Source organism: Ylistrum balloti, unplaced genomic scaffold, assembly GCF_031769215.1.
Source record: "Ylistrum balloti isolate Yb309-2 unplaced genomic scaffold, AGI_CSIRO_Ybal_v1 Utg370416, whole genome shotgun sequence".
Classification (NCBI taxonomy): Eukaryota; Metazoa; Mollusca; class Bivalvia; order Pectinida; family Pectinidae; genus Ylistrum; species Ylistrum balloti.
In genome coordinates, this window is record NW_026782282.1 from 590,071 (window position 1) to 616,628 (window position 26,558).

The 26,558-nt window shown below is 32.2% G+C and overlaps 2 protein-coding genes across 2 annotated transcripts; one reads left to right on the plus strand and one right to left on the minus strand.

The window, feature by feature from the left end:
- Window positions 1–128: 128 nt before the first annotated feature.
- Window positions 129–14,488, minus strand: LOC132554558 (uncharacterized). Its single transcript, XM_060218883.1, has 10 exons — window positions 14,449–14,488; window positions 9,730–10,777; window positions 9,223–9,424; window positions 8,516–8,545; window positions 6,255–6,343; window positions 4,712–4,726; window positions 2,283–2,353; window positions 1,639–1,741; window positions 672–702; window positions 129–431 (listed from the first exon to the last, which is right to left on the minus strand). The coding sequence occupies exons 1-10, from the start codon at window positions 14,486–14,488 to the stop codon at window positions 243–245; spliced, it is 1,818 nt and encodes a 605-aa protein (XP_060074866.1). The 3' UTR covers window positions 129–242.
- Window positions 14,489–14,786: 298 nt separating this feature from the next.
- On the plus strand, window positions 14,787–26,314 carry LOC132554513 (nuclear protein localization protein 4 homolog). The gene is made up of 15 exons (XM_060218829.1): window positions 14,787–14,851; window positions 15,303–15,386; window positions 16,949–17,061; window positions 17,326–17,541; window positions 18,146–18,194; window positions 18,529–18,623; window positions 18,767–18,890; window positions 19,332–19,511; window positions 19,889–20,050; window positions 22,581–22,707; window positions 23,166–23,326; window positions 23,593–23,772; window positions 24,085–24,201; window positions 24,619–24,730; window positions 25,609–26,314. Exons 1-15 carry the CDS (start codon window positions 14,831–14,833, stop codon window positions 25,770–25,772), a joined length of 1,905 nt encoding a protein of 634 aa, XP_060074812.1. The 5' UTR covers window positions 14,787–14,830; the 3' UTR covers window positions 25,773–26,314.
- The last annotated feature ends 244 nt before the right edge of the window (window positions 26,315–26,558 follow it).

The window sequence follows — 26,558 nt, forward strand, 5'->3', positions numbered from 1 at the left end:
AAAGCAGAATAAGAATTGAAATGTCTTGTAATGTTGTACAATCAAAAATCAGTTCATTATACCACTAAAAAAAAACAAAAAAAAACATGTAAACTATTTTATGCATTAACAGAATAAAAATTGTTTTGGCCAGTAATAAGTAACAATTGAGCAAATTATAAATTAAAAACAACTTTATTGACCAGTTTCAAATTTAAATTTGAAAATTGTTTTTTTTTAATTTTTTGCTGTACATATGATGTTTAAGTATCATCACTTACAACACTCTCATCTGAACGAGGCAGATGAACTTGATGTTTGAAATATTTCCTTTCACTCTCGATTCCCGCGTCCACTTCCAGTGTTGCGAGCTCCTCCAGACAGAGTTTATGCTGCTCTCTGATCTCATGCATTATGTCATCATGCTGTCGGCAAAATTCTTGAATTCCGAACTAAAAGTAGACCAGTGAATCAAATGTGAATCACAAATCTTTTTTTATTCTTCAATTTTCTTTTATTTATTATTATAAAGTTTTATCAGAATTTCAGAACTCCATTTATCCAGCAATTATAATTATATAATTACTATTGTATTGTCCTGTAATAAGCCCACCACCCTTGGATCAGAAGTTATAAATGAATATGTTGACCTCCGGGCTGATTGTAGATTAGTTACAGTGAAATGTACTTACTGTATCTGTATGTCTTGGAGATTTTAACAATCTGAAACATGTAAGAAAGAATTATGACCACTAGGAACGGGAAAATAAATCAAAACGTAGTGAAAACAAAGCATTAAAATTCATAAAAACACCGAGTGACGTTTCTGAGCTGTATTCTACCATAGAAAGCTTACTTGCATACACCTGCATGGACTTAAATCACAACAGATCTACTGAAATGATCAGTGGTATGCTACACACTGCCTAAAAACGATATAATTTTTTGTTTCTTTGTTTGTTGGTGTTTTTTTTCGAGACACCATTCTAATGGTATTTAATATATATGAGTGTACCGCTCATCTAATTTCACACAAAAGAAAAATTTACAACACTTTATGTGCCATAGACAACACTTTCACCGAGAAGGACCAATTTAAATCCTGTTTAGGTCAGGAATTGAATTAGCATCAATCTGCATACTGGCTGATCATGATTTCAAACAACCAAAGACTTTGCAGCTAAAAGATGGTATATACCGATATTTTTTTATTTCAAAAGGATCAATTTTTAAACCATTACCAAGGACATACTTTTTTTGATAACGAACTTGATTTTGTAAATAACTGTAAACGTACATGTTCTAGCTAAGTTTCACTTTACCACTTTTTGCATTAAACATATTTTACTGATTGCACTCTTTGTATGTTGTAAAAAACTGTAAGAAAAAGTGTGAAAGTACAAATTCATTTTTTATGGCACTAATTGGTCCAAAATTTCTGTTGCGCTGACTTTTTAATACGCCAAAATAAAAACATTTATATATGAATAATAACAAAGATTTACCAATACATTTCTAACTGATGGTCAAATACAGTACCAGGAGTCTTTATTCCGAAATGGAAGGATTGGCAAGTGGCCTGGAAATTTGAAAGGGTAAAAAGAGTAGATGATGCAGAGCTTGAAATGATTTCTGATTGAAGAATCAGAATACACTCACCTTTCAGGAATCAGAGCCATTGTTTGTGCGTGTGTAAGTCTATATTTGTCAATCTCTGCTTGGTACTTTACTATTGAACAGTCGGTTTCCAGTGTCCCAATACCTGTAAATGTGTCAAAGACATAGCTGGTGAGATCAAGGTACTTGAAAAACTGGAATATCTGCATTCTTTGTACAAGGCATAGTGTTATTGAGTGCAAAAAGCCAATTTCATTCTTTGATTTTTTTTTTTTTTAATTAATTTTTTATTTCACAAGTACACGGTGTGTAACAAATATTTGCCATTGCTCAATTTTCTAAATATCATAAAAATCTAGAGCAAAGTTTTCACTGTCTTGATGTCACTTTTACAATCAATGAGACATATACACTGGAGCCTCTTTATCTCAAACACTTGAAACTCGAAGACCAAGTTTAATGCAAAGCGTTTTGTTGATCCCAGCCTAACTTTACACAAAACATTAGCACTCACTTAAACTGAATGCTTGGTTGTCTCAAAAATTTCCCAAGGTCCCACCAAGTGTGAGATTTAAGGTTCAACTGCATTGATATACAGAATCAAAATGTACCTATCATTCCTTTATCAGAGTAAATTAAATTTTCATCAATTTCTAAGTAAGCCCAGTGTAAAGAAATACTGTCACCTTTCAGCAATTCTTCCAGTTCTTTGATCTCCCTCCTTATAATACCAGATGTCCTCTTTCCTTGAAAACGTCTACAACGGAAAATTGATTATGATGGAAAAGATCAATTATGGTACATAGATATTAGGTTAAGATGGTGCTAACGCCTGAAGTAAAAATTTACTGATAAAAAAAATTCTATACAAAATAAACTCATACCCCTCCCTCAAGTTTGAGATGAGTTATGACTTATATTCTCTTTTTTATTCAGATAAGAAGCAAACTGATATTGAAATATACACTAAATGTGTTGTTTTTGTTTTGAGCTTTTGCTGTGAGCAATATTTTGGCATGTCTATTTTTCAACTGTCGGTACACATGTGTCAATATGTATTTAATCATGGTCATGTTAGAGTACTGATATAAATCCAACATCCCATAATAGTTACATTTATTTCATAAACACACTAAAATTCAATCCTTCCAAAAAATTATGAAGACTGAGATTTCTTTTCATTGTACAAAAGAAGAGATAAAAAAAATTCTTTCTAAAAACTTTCGTCCACATGGTGCTTTTTACTCACGGAATCATAATAAAATATGAAACCTACAAAGAAAAATCTGAGTTTTTTGTTTATTTTTCTCAGCATTAGGCATGAAATCGATATAAAAACACAAAAAGTGCAATGTTAATGTAAAACAACCATTACCAGACACTATAGTTCTAAAATCTATAACCACCACTAGTGATAATGGTGGATCGCACAAAATAAAAGGAATAACACAGAATTTAGATCTAATAAACGACGATCTGTCCTATAAGGACTAGTAAAACACCTATACCTACAGAGTACATCAAATTCTATTCACTTCCTTTTAAACCAAAGAAAGCTTTATTTGTTTGTTTACAACCAGAGTTACTTGAGACAGAATCTGATTGTAGCATTGTAGAGGCGGCTACCACATTGAATATCATGCAGAAGGGCCATCACATGCAATTAAGAGCAATCAGAGGAATGTGTCTAGAACAAGGACACAACCACAACTGCATAGGACAGTCCATGATCTAAAAACTGCCCTGGGTAGGAATTGAACCATACACCTCAGATATCTTCACTTGAAGTTATAAAGTCCTCTGTTCTAACAACTGAGGTGCCATGGATCTGTCTAAATATAGCACATGCATTAAACGACATGCATGCTGAAATATAAGTCATGCAGAACTGGAAAAAAATACACGTATGAAAAATAGCAAGCTCTTTAACTGGCAGCTTCGAGTGCAGTTTATGACAGCATCACACATCCAATTGGCCTTGACCTTTGACATTCAAGTATAAAATACTTGGTAACAATGGTAACTGTTTTAAACAATTAATGGCATTTGCAGTTCATAGCTTTTGTTGGAAATCTCTGTGATAGAAACCAGAAGAAATCAGAAGGAAAACAAAAAGAAAACAACAAGATGGCCTTTACTGTCACCTCAGTGACAATGCTTTTGTCTTAGAAATAATCTTGTTAACAAGGTAAGATAATCAAACTACATTGTACATGTAAAATGTGCCACTCCATAATAATGCTTCTAACCATGTTGGAGTTACAAGAGATAAATTCATCCATCCACGAAGAATTTATCCTACCATGAATCTGGGTATCTAGAAGATTTTTGAAATTTGAGTAATTTTGACCCCATTTTAGCCTCATCATCAGCCCCTGGGGTCAACCAGGATCAATATCAATTATACCATAAAATTGTCATCTTATACTAATAAACATCTAACAATGTTTGAATTATTTCCCACGAAAATCAATTAAATAATGTTTAACAAGAGGTCCATTGGCCTTTACAGTCATCTGACTATAAAGACCTTATATATGACAGAGACCAAATGCTTCCACCACTAAGTCAATTTCTGCAAACTTGAAATTCTATTCCTTTGTACATGCTAATATACAAATACCACGACTTATGACCAATTGCTTGTTGAAAGAAGAAATTTTCAAGTTCTCAAAATATTCCCGTCTTTAGAGGGCTTGATACAGAAATATTGGGAGGAATATAAGAAATTTAGTTAAAATCTTCTGTAAGGAACTGCAGACTGACCGACTGACCAACAGACCGACCAACTGACTGAAAGGCAGACATACAGACAGACAGACAGACAGACATACAGAAAGACAGACAGACAGACAAATACCAGAATGACCTAGAAATAAAATTGAATAAATCTGAAAACAATAGTGAAAATGTATCTCTAGCTTTCATTAGCACATGCATCTTGCTATAAATGTAATGAAAAAACATAATGTATATAAGAAGACAGAAAAGTACGACAGTGTGTTGATGGTGCCGAGAAAATGATCTCTAATATAGCCCACACAGACAGTTTCCATGCTACATATACCACTATAGACTTAAGTGCTTCTAGACCATCACAGGTGCTACTACAAACCTTCGAGTTTTTTTTCTGGATAAAAATGAACAAATGTCAAAATGATATAATGTTTTATATACTACAGCTATGAAAATAAATAAAAATCGAATTTAAAGACTTGCTGAAACAGAGAAAATAATTGCATTTCTATACAATGTATGTTTGAAGGATCTATGCATTCAAGATAAGAAAATAACAGAAAAAAAGTTGTGGTAAAAATATTCATCTGCTTCTTGTGAGTTCCTGGTAAGTTTTCAAACTTTCCACAGAAAGTATTCCTCTTCATACCGTAATTCATGAATCTTTCATTTATTTGGATATTGATAAAGTGAATCAAATTGGTTCGCAAATTGTAGAGAACAAATTATCAAAAATTTATGTTCTCTAAATAAAATGGAAGTGTTGTCCATATGAGCAAAAGCAGAAAAACAAATTTTCTATTTATAGTAACAGTAGCCTTGACCTTAAACTTTCCCACCTATAACAATCCAAAGCGAATATGTTTTGGTAAGAAAACACTGTATGAAATTTGACCCAAGGAAACTCGACAAGTCAAATACAGATATCTGACAACAATAATGGTACAATGTTGATCTCTATATGTTACATTTACAGGCGACATCACCAAATATATTATTTGTGACATTGTCACTATATATATTTTTCATGTACCTACACTGTAAACAGACAGCATTTCTGTTTTAAAAAGCAGATTTAACTCTAAGCCAAAACATAAAGATTTATTACAGATAAATAAGATATTGATCGAATGACTCTTCTTTTGTAAGTGCTAAACTTTGACACATATCTCAGACTTTTCTGTATGCTCATATAAAATATGTACATTACTATCATATCTTATTTTTACTACACCAGGGTTAAATCCAATATTTATTGTAGACTTTGGTATAAATAACTGTCACTAGAACCTCATTCTCATCAGCTGAAATTAATATCTAAGGTAGATCATCAAGAAAATTATGAATTAAAAGTTTTCCATATCGAGGAAAAAGTTCCAAAATTGTGGTCCTTTAGATTATTCCACTGTTACAAACTTAAAATCCTTTAAATTATTCCAATGTTACAAACTTAAAATCCTATAAATTATTCCACTGTTACAAACTTAAACTCCTTAGGATTATTCCACTGTTACAAACTTAAACTCCTTAGGATTATTCCACTGTTACAAACTTAAACTCCTTAGGATTATTCCACTGTTACAAACTTAAATCCTATAAATTATTCCACTGTTACAAACTTAAAATCCTTTAGATTATTCCACTGTTACAAACTTAAAATCCTATAAATTATTCCACTGTTACAAACTTAAACTCCTTAGGATTATTCCACTGTTACAAACTTAAACTCCTTAGGATTATTCCACTGTTACAAACTTAAAATCCTTTAGATTATTCCACTGTTACAAACTTAAAATCCATATTTTATTTGATGTCCTTCTGAAAATGAGTGTCACATTATGGTATTTGGTTCCACATATGCCTGAAATTTAAAGATATCATTGTTGAAATAAATTTTGATTAATTTAAGTGAGAATACATACTCGTGCAATATACTGCCATCTTCTCCATAAATACGACTGTGACTTTTGCTGTGTTCACAAACCCAGTCCTCAACTAAAGGCTTTTTATTCTACAAAATACCAAAACCACCAACCATTTAACAGTCAAATCTTACACAGAAGTCTTAAAACTTTCACCTTGATGATAAATCTTGAAATATCTCACAGCTAGTTAGAATATTGTAAAATTCTTAATCAATTTACTGTGTAATGAAAACAACAAATCATTGTATTTTGATAAAGTTTTATGTTTGTAGTGCTGATAAAGAGGTTTGACTGTAAATTTGCATACAAGGGACAATACATGTTAATTTACATATTAATGTATGTGACATACAAACTGAATGATACAATGTATGTTACATACATATCAGTGATCAAGCACTGATGTTTGGATGGTTAAACAAATGTAGTGACATTACATATAACCAGATACCATACACAAAACATGCTACAAATAATATACACTTATTGACAGCTAAGAATATGTTATATATACAACCAAAACATGAGTTGGTATTATTCAGCTTATCTGTAATAAGCCCAAAGGGGTTGGGGTTGGGGGGTGGGGGACTGGGGGAGGGGCAGGGGAAGAAGGGGCAAGGAAAACTCAAAGTTAAGTGTATTGACTTGGCTTACGGGTGGAGAATGATAAAATACCTTGGTAACAGTTGCTAGTATTTTTACTGGGTTGGGGTATTATCAGATATGAGTTAATTGCTGACTGTATTTAATAAAATGGGGCAGACATGTTGTGTTGACCTCTGATTACTATAAGTCTGATAACAGGATGGACATTTTTTTAAAAATCAAACATAAATTGATTAAAAGTGATCTTTCTTTCTTGAATTTCAATTAAACAATAGCAGTCAGTGGGTTTTAATAGTCTGTTACATAACATAACATAAACAATAGCAGTCAGTGGGTTTTAATAGTCTGTTACATAACATAACATAACATAACATAACATAACATAACATAACATAACACATAACACATAACATAACATAACATAACATAACATAACATAACATAACATAACACATAACATAACACATAACATATCATAACATAACATAACACATAACATTACATAACATAACATAACACATAACATAACATAACACATAACATAACATAACATAACATAACATAACATAACATAACATAACATAACACATAACACATAACATAACATAACATAACATAACATAACATAACATAACATAACACATAACATAACACATAACATAACATAACACATAACACATAACATAACATAACATAACACATAACATAACACATAACATAACATAACACAACATAACACATAACATAACATAACATAACATAACACAACACATAACACAACACATAACACAATATAACACATAACATAACACAACATAACATTACATAACATAACACAACACATAACACATAACACATAACATAACATAACACATAACATAACATAACATAACATAACAGGTCATTATGACAAGATTCATGTTGCAATTGATTGCTATTACATGTATAGGTCCGTATTTCCGCACCTGAGTATAAGCGGCACGGCTAGTTTTAAGCAATTTTTTTTTTTCCATTTGATCCACATATAAGATGCACATGAATATAAACTGCACCCTTTCTTACAATGTGGTAACCGTAAAGTTTGTTGACATAACAGACAATGGGTATATAACTGGTACAGGCAGGATAACATTTACCAAAACATATATATTGGATATGTATTGGTATCGGATATGTGAAGGATAAACCGAGAAATAAATCACTAAAGTTCAAATTTGCAAAATCTTGGAAACATTTTAAAAAGGGAGTAAAAAATACTGGACTAAATTTTACCAAATATTTACTATAAATCTACACTGATTGTGAAAAATTGGCGACTTTTATTTATCATTTAATCAGTAAAGACTGTGTTGACGTTTATCTACAATATCAAGAAATATAACAGGCTGCTTTTGATATTTTAGTTTTGTCAAAACACTGGAGAAGCCAATCGACAGGCTCTGTTAAATAAGCACCATGTGTAAACAAGAGATAGGGTTGTGTCATCTTTACTGTTTCATCACTTACAGGCTGTGAATTACTTCCCTTTATGAAATGGACTTGCAGGTCCCCTGGGGTTGACAAAATATGAAAAGTACGAAAAGAAAATATTTCTAAATTGCTTTGAATTTAGATATTTGTAAAATATGCTTCTTGATTATATCTATACTTACAAATGAAGGGTGTTCATATTTCTTTGGTGTCTGAAATGTAAAACAAACAAAAATTTAATCAACATTAAACTAGTTGGACGCTACTTAACAAGCATAAAAAAAGAATATATGTATTTTATATCATAACCCTGCATTGACAGATATCTCTATTGTCTCCTGCTTGTATGATATTTGTATTTAAATATATATTCATATACAACCATATTTAATTTCCATGTATATTGTCTACTAATGTATTATTCCCTATGAAATCCAGATTTAAATATAAACTTTTTTATTGTACAACAATTGTAAAACAAGTTATTTCAAATTATACTAATCACTCTTATTGGCCCAGATGTACTGGTTAGCATGTAAGGGGTCTAACTGTGGGAGGAAACCGGAGTAACTTGGGAAAACCCACACAGTCAGGCAGATGACCTCTAACATAGCCATGGTAAAGAGAAGCACTACAGCATTTTCTTACTAATGAACTTTTTATCATCAATTTTTTTTTCTAATCACCCAGATTCATTCATATTAACACATAAATAGCAAAAATAATGTCTGGGGTTGGGGAAATTTTGGGTGGGGCAAGAGGGTTCACTTCACCATGGCCATGGTAAAGTGAAGCATTATACTTTTTTCTTACTAATGAACTTTTAAAATAAATACAATATAAAGGTAAGTTAAAAATGCTGAATTTGTGAACAGCTTGAGAACAATACCTCCGGAGGAAGGATTTTTTCCTTATATGGTAACTCTTCTTCCATGCTCTGAGGAGGGGGAACCTCTGGGATGTCTGTCAGATCCTGTCCTATCAAGGATGGCAAGAACACCAGACATTTCTTTGGATCTACACCGATAAGCTCTTCCATTACATCTTCCATTAGCCAGGGCCTTAGTGGCTCCAAATCTTCTGGTATAGGCCTGTGTTATAAAACCATCAAATCAATATATGTTATACTTAATCATGTTAGTTAAATCATCACATACAAAATGTACTGATTATGGTCTTCTGAAGACTAGAAAGGTAGCTGTTTTAAAGAACAATGGCATTAATCAACTTGATCTCATAAAAATAATTTGATGATTTTTGTCTTGCATTTAATTTACAAACAGATGTATCTAAATTTTCAATTTTTGATACAAATAGAGCATTGAAAGTAATTACTATACATAATTCTGTGTATGAGGAAATATTATTTAAGTCATCGTCTCCTGAGATCTTTTACCTTTTCCTGTCCTCTGATCCATCTGTAATCTGGAGCATGCCTTGTGGTTCTGTTGATAACTTATAAGGAAAATTCTCTGTAGTACTTGGACTGTCAGACTCATCAGCAGAGCTACCAAATATCTGTCTCTTTTTCTCTAAGCCAAACACTGATGGTTTTAAACGACCTTCTTTTTCTTTGTCTTTTTCATCACTAAGCTCCTTAGTTACATTTGTATCGGTAGAAAAAACATCATTCAATACACTTTTCTCAGCCATTTTATTTGTACAGGGTGTATGGAATGGTTTTAATTTTGGTTCATTTTCTACATGTTTAGAATTCACAGGTTGCTGGTAGTTATACACAGGAACGGGTGCGTCACCGCCGATATCAACAACAGGCATCTGCCTTCCATTGATAGGAACCATTGCCATTTCGCAAGCATCAGCAGCAATTTCTTCATTGTTATTGATTTCTAGGTTTCCTAAACCTTTATGAATGTTTAAAACTGATGAATCATTACTATATTTATATTGCTGACTAGAATATCTACTTCTCGCACTATTTGTCCTTTTGGCAGATGGAATTCTCTTTTTTGTTGTATTTTTATGTAAAACAGATGATGAACATCTTGGTGTAGTTCTTTCATGACCACTATGATTCAATGACCCATTTACAGCGAGGTTCACTGATCCATGAACTGCGGCATCACTGTGATTCACTGATCCATTCACGACTGCACTGTATGGTCTGTTCACTGTTTTCCTTTCAGTGTCTTTGACAACATTAACATCAGCACCATTTCTGAAATATTGAGCATTCTTTTCCAATCGTCCTGTTGCACTTTGTGCCCTGTTTAAAATCTTTGATTTGCTTACAGATGTTGGAGGTTTTCCAGCACACAAACAATCTCCTATCAAGTTCCCAGTACCTTTATCTTGATGGAGGGCTTCTGTCTTATGTGTGAAAAGTCTGTTTTTATGAGTAGTCGGAAAAAGAGAAGAATTCCTGTTGTGAAATCCTTTCACTGAGTAGTTTGTTAAATGTTCTGGCAGTCCTTTCTCAGCACCTAAAAATACATATCAATAGAATACTGTCAAATATTTACTAGTTTTCTAACTCCTAGAAAGTTGTAAATATTTACATTTACCCGGACTGTCAATTACATACAATGGCATTTTCAATAAAGCCATATTCATTCAGTAATAAGCCCACCCACATCTGTTGTAGTTTTGGTAGATTAATGCCAAATTATATGTCATTGTCCTGTAATTAGCTCTGTTCATTACTTTGAGTCAGAGACTACATAGTGTTGACTTCAAAGACTTTTTTGTTTTTTGTGTCTAGGTATCATTCAAACCATGTATATGGGTTAAGTGACTCATAATATTGATACATTAGTGCACTCTGACTGTAGATAATAATAATAAATTTATTCAGGAAAGATCTGCACAAATGTATACAAAGCATGATAAATAAAATACATGTTACATAGTACATAAGGTGAAAAATTGACATAAATAAAAAAATGCAACACCGGAACATAAAATCACAATAAAGACAGCTGATATATATGTTAAACAAATCTATCCAAGGATAGCCCAAAAAGCTTAACAATATAAGCTTATTTCCGTTGGGGTCCTGGGCATAAACATTAGATCTTATAATGATTATACTGGTGTGAATGACTGTCCGTTACCAGCTGATGCTCGACCACAAATAATTTGTTGGAATTTCATTTCAACAAAGTGTCATGAATTTTGGCTTTTCTTCCATCACAAAAATATATATGAACCACATGTCTTGCACTATACATACTTATCATCTATGTATCTTTGGAATGTGTGGCATAAAAAAATCAAACGTTTGCATTTCACCATTTGATTGGTTCCAAACAAAACACCTGATCATAGCTAGGCTTAGCTTACACCTGTTCTTTGAAGACTATAAAGAAACACTATGCAAATCTGGTTGGTTTGGGGCTGATCTGTAGTAATGTCATTAGATTGTTTTTGCAACAGTTTCTCCTCTCTGCTAAATGTATTTTCGGTGTAAGGTGTACTGTACAGAGTTCTAAATCTACTGAAACATGCATGTATTCTGAGGGTGCAGAAAAGATATGTATTGTATATAAAAGGAACTTATTTCTGCATCTCTTGGTCAGTTCATGGATTATCACGCTGGAGATCCTGGTTTGATTCTTGCCAGAGCAATTCCCTAGAATATGTTTCTGCCTGTTCTATTGTAGATTAGCCACATTTGCACAGTACATGGCAGAGTGAAAAAATACTACAACAGAAGGCATCGCTCTACAGACAAGTTAAAAACATCAAATGGAAAAATTATCACCAACATCAAAAAGAAAGTAAATGCAAAATCCAGTCAGTGAAGTGGACATACATCAACAACACTTTATCAGAGGGACTGAAAAACTATTATCACTAAATCTTCTGGAAATATGTTAAAAAAAACAAGACAATATTGGTGTAGCTCCATTACAAGAGAAAGGCATACTCATCAACAATATTAAAGGCAAAACAGAAATATTGATCAAACAATTAATGTCTATATTTAGCAATAACAACACAGACAATATATCAATGAAAAAGAAATCAAACATGACATCCCAAATCTAGTCATCAATGTGGACAGGGTCATAAATCTATTAAAGAGCCAGACCCACTCCGTTATAGATATTTTTTATATTTTATTGACTGGAAATGTTGTATACTAATAGATAATATATAAATAAAGACTTGTGTAAAGTTTCGAACTTGAAATTGAATGGGTACCAGAGATATCGGTGCCAGAATTAGTCTCATTAATCAACACCAGGATATGAATATTGATGAGGAAAAGTCATGTGATACGTTCAGACACGGTCAGAACCAAAACAAAAATGGAGGAAGAGGTGAGTAGCACATCTATGTGACATCGCTTGTAAAGAGATTTTACCGATAAATGCAATCAATACTCTATATATCCTTTATGGAAATCATCTAACTTATGTATTGATCACATCTTTCAATGCTTAGATATGACACAAAAATGTGCAGATTACAAGAAAAACTATGATTAATTGCATTCCATCTTTCCGTATGCTCGCCAATATAAATCTTTGCCTTTGATATGTCACGGTCTCGTGCAATCTTCCTTCTTTTCGCCTCTGAGTCTGTCAAAACACGTTTTCTTCCCCGCTTGCAACCTTTCTGCCATGTTGGATGATGGCAGATTTATTTAGTTCTTTGCGCATGCATCAGAGGGCAGGACTTCCCGCATGATTATGAATTAGCACTGAGTCATTTCGAATTCTTTTTTAAAACTATTTATTACATTAGATTGGTAGCGATTTACTTTAAAATTACAGTATCAGAGGGTTAGTCCGAACTTTTACTACCCATGAAAAATAGAAAATCATGAATTTTTTTTTTATATAAAATAATATCGGTCGAGGAATTGGTCTGGCTCTTTAAAGGGAAAAAAAAAACATACCAAAAGCTGCTGGTTGGATAAAATACCAAATAAAATACTCAAAGAATGTGCAGAACAACTAGCTCCCTGACTAACATCAAAACATATCAAAATAGATAAAGGCAAGTTATCATAAGACTTGCTCAATTGAAATATATCATGCATCTTCAAAATGGGAGATAAACACTCTGCAGAACACTACAGACCTAACTCCTTAACATCTGTGCCATGTGAGATCCTAGACCATATAATATGCATGCATATATTACTATATCTCAAAAGAAACACCTTCTTAACATCATTAAGGCATGTAAGCATATTAGACCTTTCAAAAACATTTGATACAGTACCTCAAAACAAACTGCTGTACAAATTAACCAATACAGATTCATGGAACCCATTCACTCTTGGCTGACCACATTCTTAACAAATATGAAAATGTGTGTCGTCTTGAAAGGGGAACACTCCAAAGAAGTTACCATATACTCTGGAGTCTGACAAGGGACATTACCTATTCCTGTGTCATATCAATAACCAACCAGGCTCGGTTAAGTCATCAGTTCAGTTATTTACAGCTGACTGTCAACTTTAAAGGAATTTACAAAAAAAATTCCAGACCATGTGACCCTTTAAAATGACCCAAAAAAACCTGGAAATTGGGGCTGAAGAATGAAATTTAGTGTCAAAAAGTGCTAGATACACAGCATTGAGAACCAATTTCAAAACTTATATACTTTGAACAGACACTTTCTCCAACAAGTACAACACAATCTTTATCTTGGCCTCTTAATTTCAGAAGACCTTAAATGGAATAAGCATATAATGAACATGACCAGGAGAGCAAATTTGACACTAAGCTTCCTAAGACAAAACCTGCATCATTGTAACAGAAAAAAAAATGCTGGTAACATTTGTTATCTTTACCCATCAGCTGATGATCATCAATGATTGATCAGTTATCCATAATTAACGTGGAAGAAACAGTATGCCGAAATCAAAAGAGTAATCTGCAGACTTTACAGTACTGTGAACCAGTCAATGTCAACTGACAAACTGCTGTGTTGGACTTGGAGGATAAACTGACATTTTGATGCTTTCATATTTGCACCCTCAGAATACATGTATGTCATAAAAAATGTAGAACTACAAATGGTTGAGCCTTGTTATCTTTTTATGTCAAAGATGTATTTATGATAGTTATTTGAAATACGACATGTAACGCCGACGTTGAAGTAAGTGAATATCGCAACTATAAGAGAATATACATACAATTCGCTTGTGTGAAATCCACTGTTCGGACAGACGCCATATTGTTTACATTCTGACAAGTGCTTGCCGACGCAGAAAATGTTGTCGAAAAAAAATGAAAAACAAATAGTTTTGTTGGCAATTACCTTAAGTAACTTCAAAGTAAGGCGTAATAAATATTATACTATTTGATATATATTTTCATAAAATTTACGAATTATTTTATTTATAAGGATGATTCGGGCAAAACACCGGCATGTGATCTTAATCAGGAGAGCGCTTGACTTTTGAGGAGAATAGTTTACAGAAGATAAGGTTTCATCTCATTGAGACTTTCTTTAGTCACAGCTGTCTGCTTGGTCCAAAAAACCCTAGGAAAAGTCGTTACGATTTCTACAGAAAGATGTCAAAATCGAAAAACATAGTAAGTTTAGTTTGTATTTTCGTCATGTTCTTTCGAATTAATCGAAGCTAAGCCCGTGTTCATTTGTATATTTTAGGAAAACAACACTTTGGCTTAGAACTCATTTTTGCATGTCATGACAATCTGCGATGCTACTGCAATGCGTAAAGTCTAATTTTATTCATTGACACACTCTCGAGAATATTCGACGACGGAAAACACAATTATATACGACAATTTCAACCTGATTTATCCGATTCCATGGAGCCTACTGTAACATTCAAATGGGAATAATTCCCACTTTCATAATAAAGCCTACTGTTGACTAATAATCATCGGGTTATTATAGACACGTATGATGGGAGTACTGCTAACTCCACTGGTAAGTTATATGATGGAAACCCATAGTTGATACAATGATTGTACACTTTATTTTGTTGATTTTATGTATGTATTTTCTTACACTCCACAGATTGTTCGTGTTCAGTCTCCAGATCATGGAACCAAAAGAGTGGAGGCCAGACAGAATGAAACAATTGCTGATTTCTTGAACAAGGTAGCAAACTTTACGTCAAAGAAAGATGTCATAAACTGACAAAGAAAAAAAAACATGATATGTTGTATATACAACAAAATGATACAATCTTTCTGGCAGTAGAAATTTGTATTGTAGCATGCTGTGTATGTGTTCCCATTAATTTGAAGTTAGGTCATATTGCACCATCCCCGAAGAAAAGTTAAAAATGAAACTTTGAAACGGTAGGCTAATATCAATAACCTGTGAAATTAGTATGTAAAGTAGTTGGTAACATCATGAACCATAATGGCCAAAAAAACATCGTAAATGGCTTAAATGACATGTAGATAGACCTGTATCTGCTTTTCGAATTCTTAGATGCTGTCATAAAAATCTAGGTAATAGGGATCAAAATGAAATGTTATAATCCATTTCGCAAGATTATCTGATACTGTTACTGCCGTATCAGCAAAAAAGGGTGGATTAAAATCCTTTGTTTTAGGAGGCAGGCTGTTATTTTAGAAAGGAAATGACGTTATTAAAAGGCATCCATCAGGACTCAGATTAAGATTCGCTTCCTTTTGATTTTCCTTGATAATCCCAAAATTCCACTTGTTGTCTCATCACTGATGATACCATATTGCATACCTTACAATAAAATCTTCAACTTATGTCTTCACCTTCAACAAGACCTGGACAAATCATCACGTTGGAAAAATTCATTGAAAATGTCCTTCCGCTCCTACAAATTGCAATGTCTATTTCTAACAAAAATATATATAATTATATTACACGTAATCTTATGACAAGGTGTTAAATCATGTTGATTAAGTGATCAATGATACTCATTGGAACCTGAAATGGGAATCAGAATCAGTATCAACAATATCGACATTAAAGCAAACTCCAGTCTGGGTTTTGTCTGAAGGAACTTTTGAGATCATGTACCGTCAAGGAGCAGGCATATAAAACCCAATAGTAAGAACATGTTTGCTCAGTTGAGGTTCCATATACCACAAAAAGATGAATAGAATTGATACTGAAAAGAAAGACAAGATATGTCTCAAGCACAGATATATTTATTAATCAGCCATAATTTGTTATAGAGACCAACTTTATTCAATTTAAAAAGTATTGTCTATTATGTGTGCTTAAAAGATCACTACCTGTCTTCTCCAGTAGACCTATGAATAAGGATGAAAAATTTCCTGAATGGTTGAAGTCCATGATTTGTACTACAGGTTTTTAGGGACTCTCCTATATAGATACATTGTTTGGGGAGTTTCAAAATATAAAAGGTAATACTGTAATTCATAGATTCCAGATTTTTCTAGTGCATTTAAGGTAGTCCTGTATCATTTTGTGAGATTCCTGGCTCCCAGCATACTACATCAAGAGATAATTACATGTTTGTACTTGTAGCAAGATACTCATTTTATGGTGGCAGACTAGATTACAAGGAAAACAACAGAAAAAAAAAGAAAAATAATGTTCATGTCAACCAATTCCCAGATAATTTCATAAATAGTTTTACCAAAAATGGAAAACAGCTTATAAGGAATTGAGAAATTTTCAGATTTAAACTTTTCTTTTCTTTACAGCTTCAAGCTGAGTTTGGACTAGGTGACACAGGATGGAATGTTTATAAATCCAGGGACAAGAAAGACTGGATCAGAACATCCCGTGCTAGAACACTGGACTCCTACAAAATAAGGTAAAACAGTGTTTGAAAGTATATTGTTTGATTGAGAAATTAATATTATCTAAATGCTTGTGATGCTACATTTTAGCTGTCTTTTACTTTTACCCCATTTGTGATACACTGAAGTTAATGACGAGGTGGTTAGCTTTCAGACCTTAAATACAGTTTATGTTTGAAATTTCAAGTATTGTGAATGTGTTATTTTACCCAGGTTTATAAGCAATTAATATGCACAAAAAGCAATGTGTATTGAATTGATTCTAATTGATGTTGTAGACATGGGGACATGCTGTATTTATTTTTGTCTGGCAAGACAACAAAAAATCAGGAGTTCTCTAACATAGGACAGAATATTACGGTATCAGCTGGCTCCTCCCAGATGTCATCTGGTTTGGTTTTACCCATACCAGGTCAGGGAGTTGTTGAGGATGAGGTGGACCAGATTCTGGACAAAGAGGATGGCAAGATCTACAGAAAACGCAACGAACAGCTGTGAGTACTGACATAAGAGATTGGTACATAGGCAGTAGATAAGGCCAACAATGACTGCTGAAGCTCGGAGTCATATTTTAGATTGTTGCACAGAAACTCTCTGATAACGTGAGAAAAATAAACTTTTGAATATTAATTTTTTCATTAAAATTTGGTGTTACTTAATATGAATTTATTTACAGATCACAATAAACAAAATAAAATCCTTTTATTCCATCAGATTATCTGACAATATTCTTTAAACTGACTAACATCTAACCAATAAATTTTGCTGATATCATCGGACAGATGTTGTCCAGTTATCTCTACCTTCATTCAATATTCTTTGAAGCAAGCATAAGGGTTTATCAGACTCTCAATATGCAGATTGTGTCCTACTTCGAGGTAATTTCCTCCCTGAATTTTATAGCAATTTGTATGTACCCTGAAAATATGGTTATGTAATCTCAGAACTTGGAACGATATTCAAGATTTGTCCTACACTCAGGGAAAATTATACACATTTTGGCTATGGTAAACAAGCTGTAGAAGGGGCGAAAAAAAAAAACCACTTAGGAATATTTTGATTACAGATGACTAATTGCTTTGTATTATTTGATTTTAGATGTCATCATGGTCCACAAGGAAAATGTTTGCACTGTGTACCACTAATGGTAAGTATAGAGATATTATAGACATTCATTATTCTTTTTTTCACACTTATCAGTTACCAAGGAAAATTATTCATAAGGCATTGCCTGTCTACTACAATGTATTTCATTTTCTGATGAAATAGGGATATTTGTAATCTCCATTTTGATACTCCTGTGAATTGTATTCTAGTTAGCATTGTATTTGCTTAAATTAATATGTTTTATAAAGAACATTCCTCAATTTATAACACCATCAGATTCTTTATACCAGACAGAAATTTGTTTAAAAAAAATAGACTGCAGTAATGAATTTATGAAGATTTTTTTTGAAGTATACAAAATTCTTCTTCTTCAGCCCTATGATGAGGAATTTCTACACAGCTGTGATCCTCCAATCAAATTCCTCTCCTTCCACTCACACTTACGTAAACTGACCGGCGGTGTGGACAAGTATGTACCACTACATATTTCTTCTTCATCAAAAGTTCTTTGCAGAATTGCATAAATGTCACTTTTAGAATAGATGCTTTCTTCAAATTATTTGAGTTGAGAAAGTAAAGATTTGCATATATGTTTACTTTTGTGTTGTCCAGGGGGAAATTTGCTTTCTTAGAGAATATTAGCTGTAAAATAAAGACCGGATGCACAGAACATCCACCGTGGCCAGGAGGCATCTGTACAAAATGTCAGCCTAATGCAGTTACGCTTAACAGACAGGTAAAGAGTGTGACAAGGTTTTGATGCGTTTATCATTGGCAATATTTGCCAACACTTAAAATGTTGAAGAATGATTTTTAATGTATTGTAATACGAAATAAGAAATTGTGTAAATAATGTTAACCAATACCATACTGCTGATACACCTTATGGTATTTCTTCTGTATGGTACTGGAATATCGGAAACTTTAAATAAGAGACAGTATCCTTTCTGATGGAAATCAAAACTAGGATATGCAGTAATTTTTCACGTAGAGTTATAGGCAAATTTTTATCTTAATTAACATTTTCTATGTCTGACATAAAGCAATGACCAAGTAATAGAGATTTACTTTCTGAACTAGCCAGATGAGTGATGCAGGCCCCTTGGGCCTCACGTTCTTGTATCAAAAAAATACCTGGGAATAAGTAAAACCTATTTCATGTATTTTTTACTTACAGAAATACAGACATGTAGATTACATAATGTATGAAAACGCATCTATTGTTGACCGTTTCCTTAACTTCTGGAGGACAACAGGCAACCAAAGGATTGGCATTATGTATGGAAAGTATGAACAACACAAAGACACCCCATTGGGTATAAAGGCCACTGTTTGTGCTATCTATGAACCACCGCAGGTAATTAAGGGACTTCAATGATAATTAAAAAGAGTTATTGCTAATTTAAACTCAAATGTTTAGATATTTTTTACACCAATTATGTTTCAGGTTGGATTTCTAATTTCAATTTATTTTAATTAATGAACTTTTTAAACATATTGTGACAATTGAACTTTACTATTTACCAAGGTCTTTGATATTAGAAATTTTAAGTCTGTCACTTCACATTTAATGTGTATTTCTCAATTTATTGTTTATTTTATTTATTTTCTGATGACAGTCCTCTTGCTTTAATAGTTTACAAGTGTATCAATATGATGGGTGATATGTTTTGTTAACATGATTGTTTGTTTAAAAGAAACATCTTCAAGAAATATTTTTACTTTGTGTTTCAGGTAAATTCAAAGAGCAGAGTTGAACTTCTGGATGACCCAAAAGAAGACCAGGTCAATAAAGTGGCAGATAGACTGGGTATTGGTCCAGTTGGCTGGATTTTTACAGACCTCATTGCTGACGATCTTGGAAAGGGCACTGTGAAGCACTTCAGGGGAAATATTGTAAGTAGAGGGATCATTCTTAATATTGTTCTGTTTGATTTCTTGTAGTTTGATAAATTATGTAGGTTATTGAGTCTATCAAGTCTGATTGGTGCTTAGAACATTGTAACTACCTTTACAAATAACTGTACCTGTACTTGTATAGCTGGTAGTATTAGAGATTTGAAAATTCTTTTTTAGGTATGATTGTAATGTAACTTGTTTATATGTATTAGGGTCACTTTTCGATATTTCTCACATCGTTATTCTGCATAAACTCTGTCACCACTGTGTTAGATTTGTTTTTCATTAAATTTGTTTCATTGATCCTACCGATTCAAATGCTTGCTAGCTGAATCAGGAATTATTGTGATTTCAATAGTTAGTTTAGATATTTCAATAGTTAGTTGAGATATTTCAGTAGTAAGTTGAGATATTTCAATAGTTAGTTGAGATATTTCAGTAGTAAGTTGAGATATTTCAGTAGTTAGTTTAGATATTTCAGTAGTTAGTTTAGATAATTCAATAGTAAGTTTAAATATTTCAGTAGTAAGTTGAGATATTTCAGTAGTTAGTTAATTTAACAGTTAGGTTAGATATTTCAATAGTTAATTAATTCAATAGTTAGTTTGTATAATCAATAGTTAGTTTGTATAATTCAAAAATAAGTTTAAATATTTCAAAAGTTAGTTTAGATAATTCAATAGTAATTTTAGATATTTCAGTAGTTAGTTGAGATATTTCAGTAGTCAGTAGTTAGTTGAGATATTTCAGTAGTTAGTTTAGATATTTCAGTAGTTAGTTTAGATAATTCAATAGTAAGTTTAAATATTTCAGTAGTAAGTTGAGATATTTCAGTAGTTAGTTGAGATATTTCAATAGTTAGTTGAGATAATTCAATAGTAAGTTTAAATATTTCAGTAGTAAGTTGAGATATTTCAGTAGTTAGTTGAGATATTTCAATAGTTAGTTGAGATATTTCAATAGTTAGTTGAGATAATTCAATAGTAAGTTTAAATATTTCAGTAGTAAGTTGAGATATTTCAGTAGTTAGTTTAGATATTTCAGTAGTTAGTTGAGATATTTCAGTAGTTAGTTGAGATATTTCAGTAGTCAGTAGTTAGTTGAGATATTTCAGTAGTTAGTTTAGATATTTCAGTAGTTAGTTTAGATAATTCAATAGTAAGTTTAAATATTTCAGTAGTAAGTTGAGATATTTCAGTAGTTAGTTGAGATATTTCAATAGTTAGTTGAGATATTTCAGTAGTTAGTTTAGATATTTCAGTAGTTAGTTTAGATATTTCAGTAGTTAGTTGAGATAGTTTAGTTGAGATATTTCAGTAGTTAGTTTAGATATTTCAGTAGATATTTTAGTTTAGATATTTCAGTAGTTAGTTTAGATATTTCAGTAGTTAGTTTAGATATTTCAGTAGTTAGTTTAGATAATTCAATAGTTAGTTGAGATATTTCAGTAGTTAGTTTAGATATTTCAGTAGTTAGTTTAGATATTTCAGTAGTTAGTTTAGATATTTCAGTAGTTAGTTTAGATATTTCAGTAGTTAGTTTAGATAATTCAATAGTTAGTTTAGATAATTCAATAGTTAGTTTAGATATTTCAGTAGTTAGTTGAGATATTTCAGTAGTTAGATATTTGAGATATTTCAGTAGTTAGTTGAGTCAGTAGTTAGTTTAGATATTTCAGTAGTTAGTTGAGATATTTCAGTAGTTAGTTGAGATATTTCAATAGTTAGTTTAGATATTTCAGTAGTTAGTTGAGATATTTCAGTAGTTAGTTTAGATAATTCAATAGTAAGTTTAAATATTTCAGTAGTTAGTTGAGATATTTAGTAAGTTTAAATATTTCAGTAGTAAGTTGAGATATTTCAGTAGTTAGTTTAGATATTTCAGTAGTTAGTTTAGATATTTCAGTAGTAAGTTTAAATATTTCAGTAGTAAGTTTAGATATTTCAATAGTAAGTTTAAATATTTCAGTAGTAAGTTGAGATATTTCAGTAGTTAGTTTAGATATTTCAGTAGTTAGTTTAGATATTTCAGTAGTAAGTTTAAATATTTCAGTAGTAAGTTTAGATATTTCAATAGTAAGTTTAAATATTTCAGTAGTAAGTTGAGATATTTCAGTAGTTAGTTTAGATATTTCAGTAGTTAGTTTAGATATTTCAGTAGTAAGTTTAAATATTTCAGTAGTAAGTTTAGATATTTCAATAGTAAGTTTAAATATTTCAGTAGTAAGTTGAGATATTTCAGTAGTTAGTTTAGATATTTCAGTAGTTAGTTGAGATATTTCAGTAGTTAGTTTAGATATTTCAGTAGTAAGTTTAAATATTTCAGTAGTAAGTTTAGATATTTCAATAGTAAGTTTAAATATTTCAGTAGTAAGTTGAGATATTTCAGTAGTTAGTTTAGATATTTCAGTAGTTAGTTTAGATATGCTGTTTACAGTGATCTAATAAAGACTATAGGAAGTAGCATCAAGTTGTAATGCATGGTTAAGATAATGTCAGCAGATTATTATATCATTTGTATTTTCCAGAATTCACATTTTCTGAGTGCTGAAGAATGCATCATGGCAGCTGATTTCCAGAACAAACACACCAATCCATGTAAACTAGCTACAGAAGGCCACTTTGGCTCCAAGTTTGTCACAGTTGTAGTCACAGGTAAAGATGTCATTACTGACACTAAAGAAGACAAATTCATAGATAACTTACAAGGTTGGGAATTTCACATTGATATGATATCTGTGATACCATTTTTGTTGCTGAAGTAACCTACATTAACAGTAGCATTGTTGTTCACTTAAGTATTGGTTAAGGAAAGAAAATTGTTTTAAACTGAAATTCAGTTTGATCTTGTATGAACCTGTCAAGGAACAATGTTGCTGGTTATAAAACCAGGGAGACAATACTTTCAGATCATGGGATGAACTTTTTACACAATAAGGAAACCACAATTGTTGGTAATTCTAATGAAAGACAGAAAATGGATGGGCTTATCACCAGGCATGGGCTTATCATTGGATAAACATGGTATTCAGTTTTTTGGGTCCTGAATAAAGCAAGTTTGACTGTACCAATAAATTGTTTCTCTATAAGTGACATACATCATATACCACCAGGTGATGCAAGTAATCAGATCCATTTTGAGGGCTATCAGGTATCCAACCAGTGTATGGCATTAGTAAGGGATGATTGCCTGATACCCACTAAGGATGCTCCAGAACTAGGCTACGTTAAAGAATCGTCGGACAAGCAGTATGTGCCTGATGTATTTTACAAGGTAAGATTTACTTGTATAATTCCATTTCTGTTTCAAAAACCAATCAATCATAACATATGTGTATGGTTGTAATATTGTTAATGACAGAATATTGTCATCAGAAGATTTTACATGTCATGTTTCTTTACAAAAATTCATTTCAATACTTTATGAGATATCAACTTAATTTTAACATTGTCTTATCTTTAATTTATTGCCTTCTTTCCACTCCCATCCCACTTTTTTGCTGCTATTTCAAATTGAATGAGTTTCATTTTTAATTGCAGGTCAAAGATACTTACGGCAATGAAATAACCCAGCTAGCCCGTCCCTTACCTGTGGAATATCTACTTGTTGACCTGCCTGCAGCCTTTCCACTCACAGCACAATACACATTTAAGGCCCATCTACATACAGAGATAAAACCGTTCCCTCCATCCAACAGGGATCAACTTGGGGAAGCTCAGGTAATATAGCTAATGCACATCAGAGACCAGCAAGGGGTAATGTGTACAACAAAAAAACTAGCCACAAACAGGTCAAAGGTCACATTTACACAAAAAAAAAATCAAGCAGTCTCATTTTCAAAAAAAAAAAATTTAATCTAATGTCTTTGAAGTGGGCACTCCTTGATTTGTTTGGAGCTATGTGATATTTTTTATGTGTAGCAAGGATTTTTGCATATAGAAATTAAAGAAAAAAAATTAAAAACTTAAAACTTTCTTAGTTTGCAAGCAGCTTCAGTTTGAACTTTTAATAATCTTCACTTCTTGCTTCAGGATTTCAATGCTCTGGTGAGTTATTTGCAGCAGTTTCCTCCAAACCGATTCCTTGAAGCCATGTCCGACTTCCATATCTTGATATTCCTTGGAACCTCTGATATGTTACCAGTACAGGTATGTGTACAAATCAAATATATCTCTATGAAATCACATTTTCAGTTCAAATATAAAACAGCTTGAAACTTGTTTTGGAATTGCTGATGTGAATTGTCATTTCAGATATTGAGTGCTAATACTATCAGGAAATATCAACTTAATTCTTTTTAGATTTTCAAGGTAAAAAGAAAATGCCAGGAAACATTTTGGGTTTTTATCAACATCAATTTGGCATTAGACCATGAGATAGCATATGTTTGTTCTGAAAGTTATATTTTAGTAGTAAGAATAATTCTTCTTTCTAAACACTAAGTTATTTTCTAGCTGTTGAAATGGTAAAAAAATACAAATTGTCAAAAGGTGGGTTTTTTTTCTCTCTTTTAATTACAGCTCTACTCGCTTTAAAAATTTATGATGTTATTGATATCTTGACAGGAGAAAATTGGAATGCTATTAGATGCTGTTAAAACAAATGATGAGAAACTTGCTTCTGATTTCAAAAAGACAGAAGAATGGGCAACAGTAGAGGAGATGATGGCTGCTCATGGTAAGTGAATCAAAGAGTTGCCCTAAATATAAATGTATCGGTAAATGTTCCTGCATAAAGACGTTATAAACAAAGGTGTAGAATTCAAGCATGAAGGTCATCAGAACACTTGCGTTTGATCGGTGAGATTATACCTGGCAAAAAGGAGGAGTCATGGAGACGGAAAACCTGTAACTATCGAAATGTTGGATTTTATGCCAGAACTACCCAGTGTTTTTAATACTCTGATCACTCCCTTGTAATACCTACCATGGGACAAGCCTTACAGTCGTATGTCGTTATCTCGAACTCCTATTAAATTGATTACGAGGATAATCTCCAATTTTTCCAACGGTCAAGCCGACTTCAAAATAATGAAGTTTGACTGGTTGTTTTATAAAAGGAGAGGTCTTTCCTTGGGGTTTTGGTATTAAGTAGGATAATATAAACTCTTTGATGAATTATTCATGAAATAACTATAATGTACCTGCATAGCCTGTTAATTAGGAAAATGCACCAATTGGATATGAGTGTTTAAAAAATGCTGAAATTAATAATTTTAAAATGTCTTAGAATTTTAAAGTTCATTAAAATGTTTTTTTGTTTTTTTTTAATTTTCCAAAATAAATTATATTAATTCATTTAAATCCTAAAGATTGAAAGTTGCTTATGCTAACTGTATCTTTTTAATTGATGTTCACTGTAAATGAACCACAATCATACTTGTTACACTATAGCTCTGATAAGCTGAAAAGGAAAAGCACACTTTTGATAAAAGTCTTATAAGCAATGTTGAGGATGATAATGACGATGTACTCTGAATCTTTCACTGAAGATAATGAAAACTCCTAGCATTATACAATATACATGTATAAAGGAGATATTTTGATCCGTTCCAGAACCATCTCCAGGCCTGTCCAGGGAAAGATCATATGTAGGACCCGGAGCATCTCCCCTCCCTCCCATCGGGGCATCACCGGGGACATCTTGGACATGTGCACACTGCACATTTATAAACTCTTCGGACAAAAGTGCCTGTGATATGTGTTCATTACCAAAGTAATTTGCATCGCGTGTGTGTGCTTGATGTCAATGAACAACATTTAAAGATTGAAAAGTATTTATATTTACTTAAAAGAAGACGAAAGAAAAGTCTTTTGCTAGACCGTTAACAATGAATGAAGTTTCACTAAACATCACCTGCGCATGTAACCCTATTTACTTGTTGAAATGTGTACGTGAAAATGACTTGACTTCTGCAAAACAGATATATTGAGATCCTGTAAGGCCTTGATAGATTGTTTTTGTGTTCAGATCCATTTGTTAATCATTCCAACCTTCAGATCAGCAGAGTTTTAACAATACATCAATTTCTCTCTTTGTTTCTTCAAACTTTAAATCTTTCAAACGTTAAGATATGATTTTTATCAAAACAGCTACTAATCAGGAAAAATCTGTATAGATGTAGTATTTATTTTCTATCACTTATAATGAGTTCAAACCTTGTACTTCACTTATTTATACCTAGCCAGTTTGAGTCATATTGCACACATTTGTACAGTTGTAGCCTTACTTGTTTCTGATTAAACTAAGTGTGGATAGGTCTTTTGATTCTTTCATCTTTGTTATTGACATATATGTCTTATTTTTTTTCATGTTTATTTCATGTACACAAATATAGCAAGGTTTGTAAAATGTATTGAAGGTGTGACATTACAAATACTATACAACATTTCAGGACACACTTTGTTAGACACAATCCTAAGTATTGTGTTTTTTAAACATTCTCATATTTCAATCATATTATCAAACAAATTCTTAAATAAAATGCACATCTCTCTTAGGTCTG

Excerpts from the sequence above, each read along its gene's own strand:
- LOC132554558 (XM_060218883.1), bottom strand. The coding sequence starts at position 14,488 with ATGGCGTCTGTCCGAACAGTGGATTTCACACAAGCGAATT. Across the intron at positions 9,425-9,729 it reads GGATCAGAGGACAGGAAAAG|GCCTATACCAGAAGATTTGG; the intron begins GTAAAAGATCTC and ends TTTATAACACAG. Across the intron at positions 8,546-9,222 it reads AAAAAATCCTTCCTCCGGAG|ACACCAAAGAAATATGAACA; the intron begins GTATTGTTCTCA and ends TTTACATTTCAG.
- LOC132554513 (XM_060218829.1), top strand. The coding sequence starts at position 14,831 with ATGTCAAAATCGAAAAACATA. Across the intron at positions 18,624-18,766 it reads CTGACCGGCGGTGTGGACAA|GGGGAAATTTGCTTTCTTAG; the intron begins GTATGTACCACT and ends TGTGTTGTCCAG. Across the intron at positions 24,202-24,618 it reads CTGATATGTTACCAGTACAG|GAGAAAATTGGAATGCTATT; the intron begins GTATGTGTACAA and ends ATATCTTGACAG.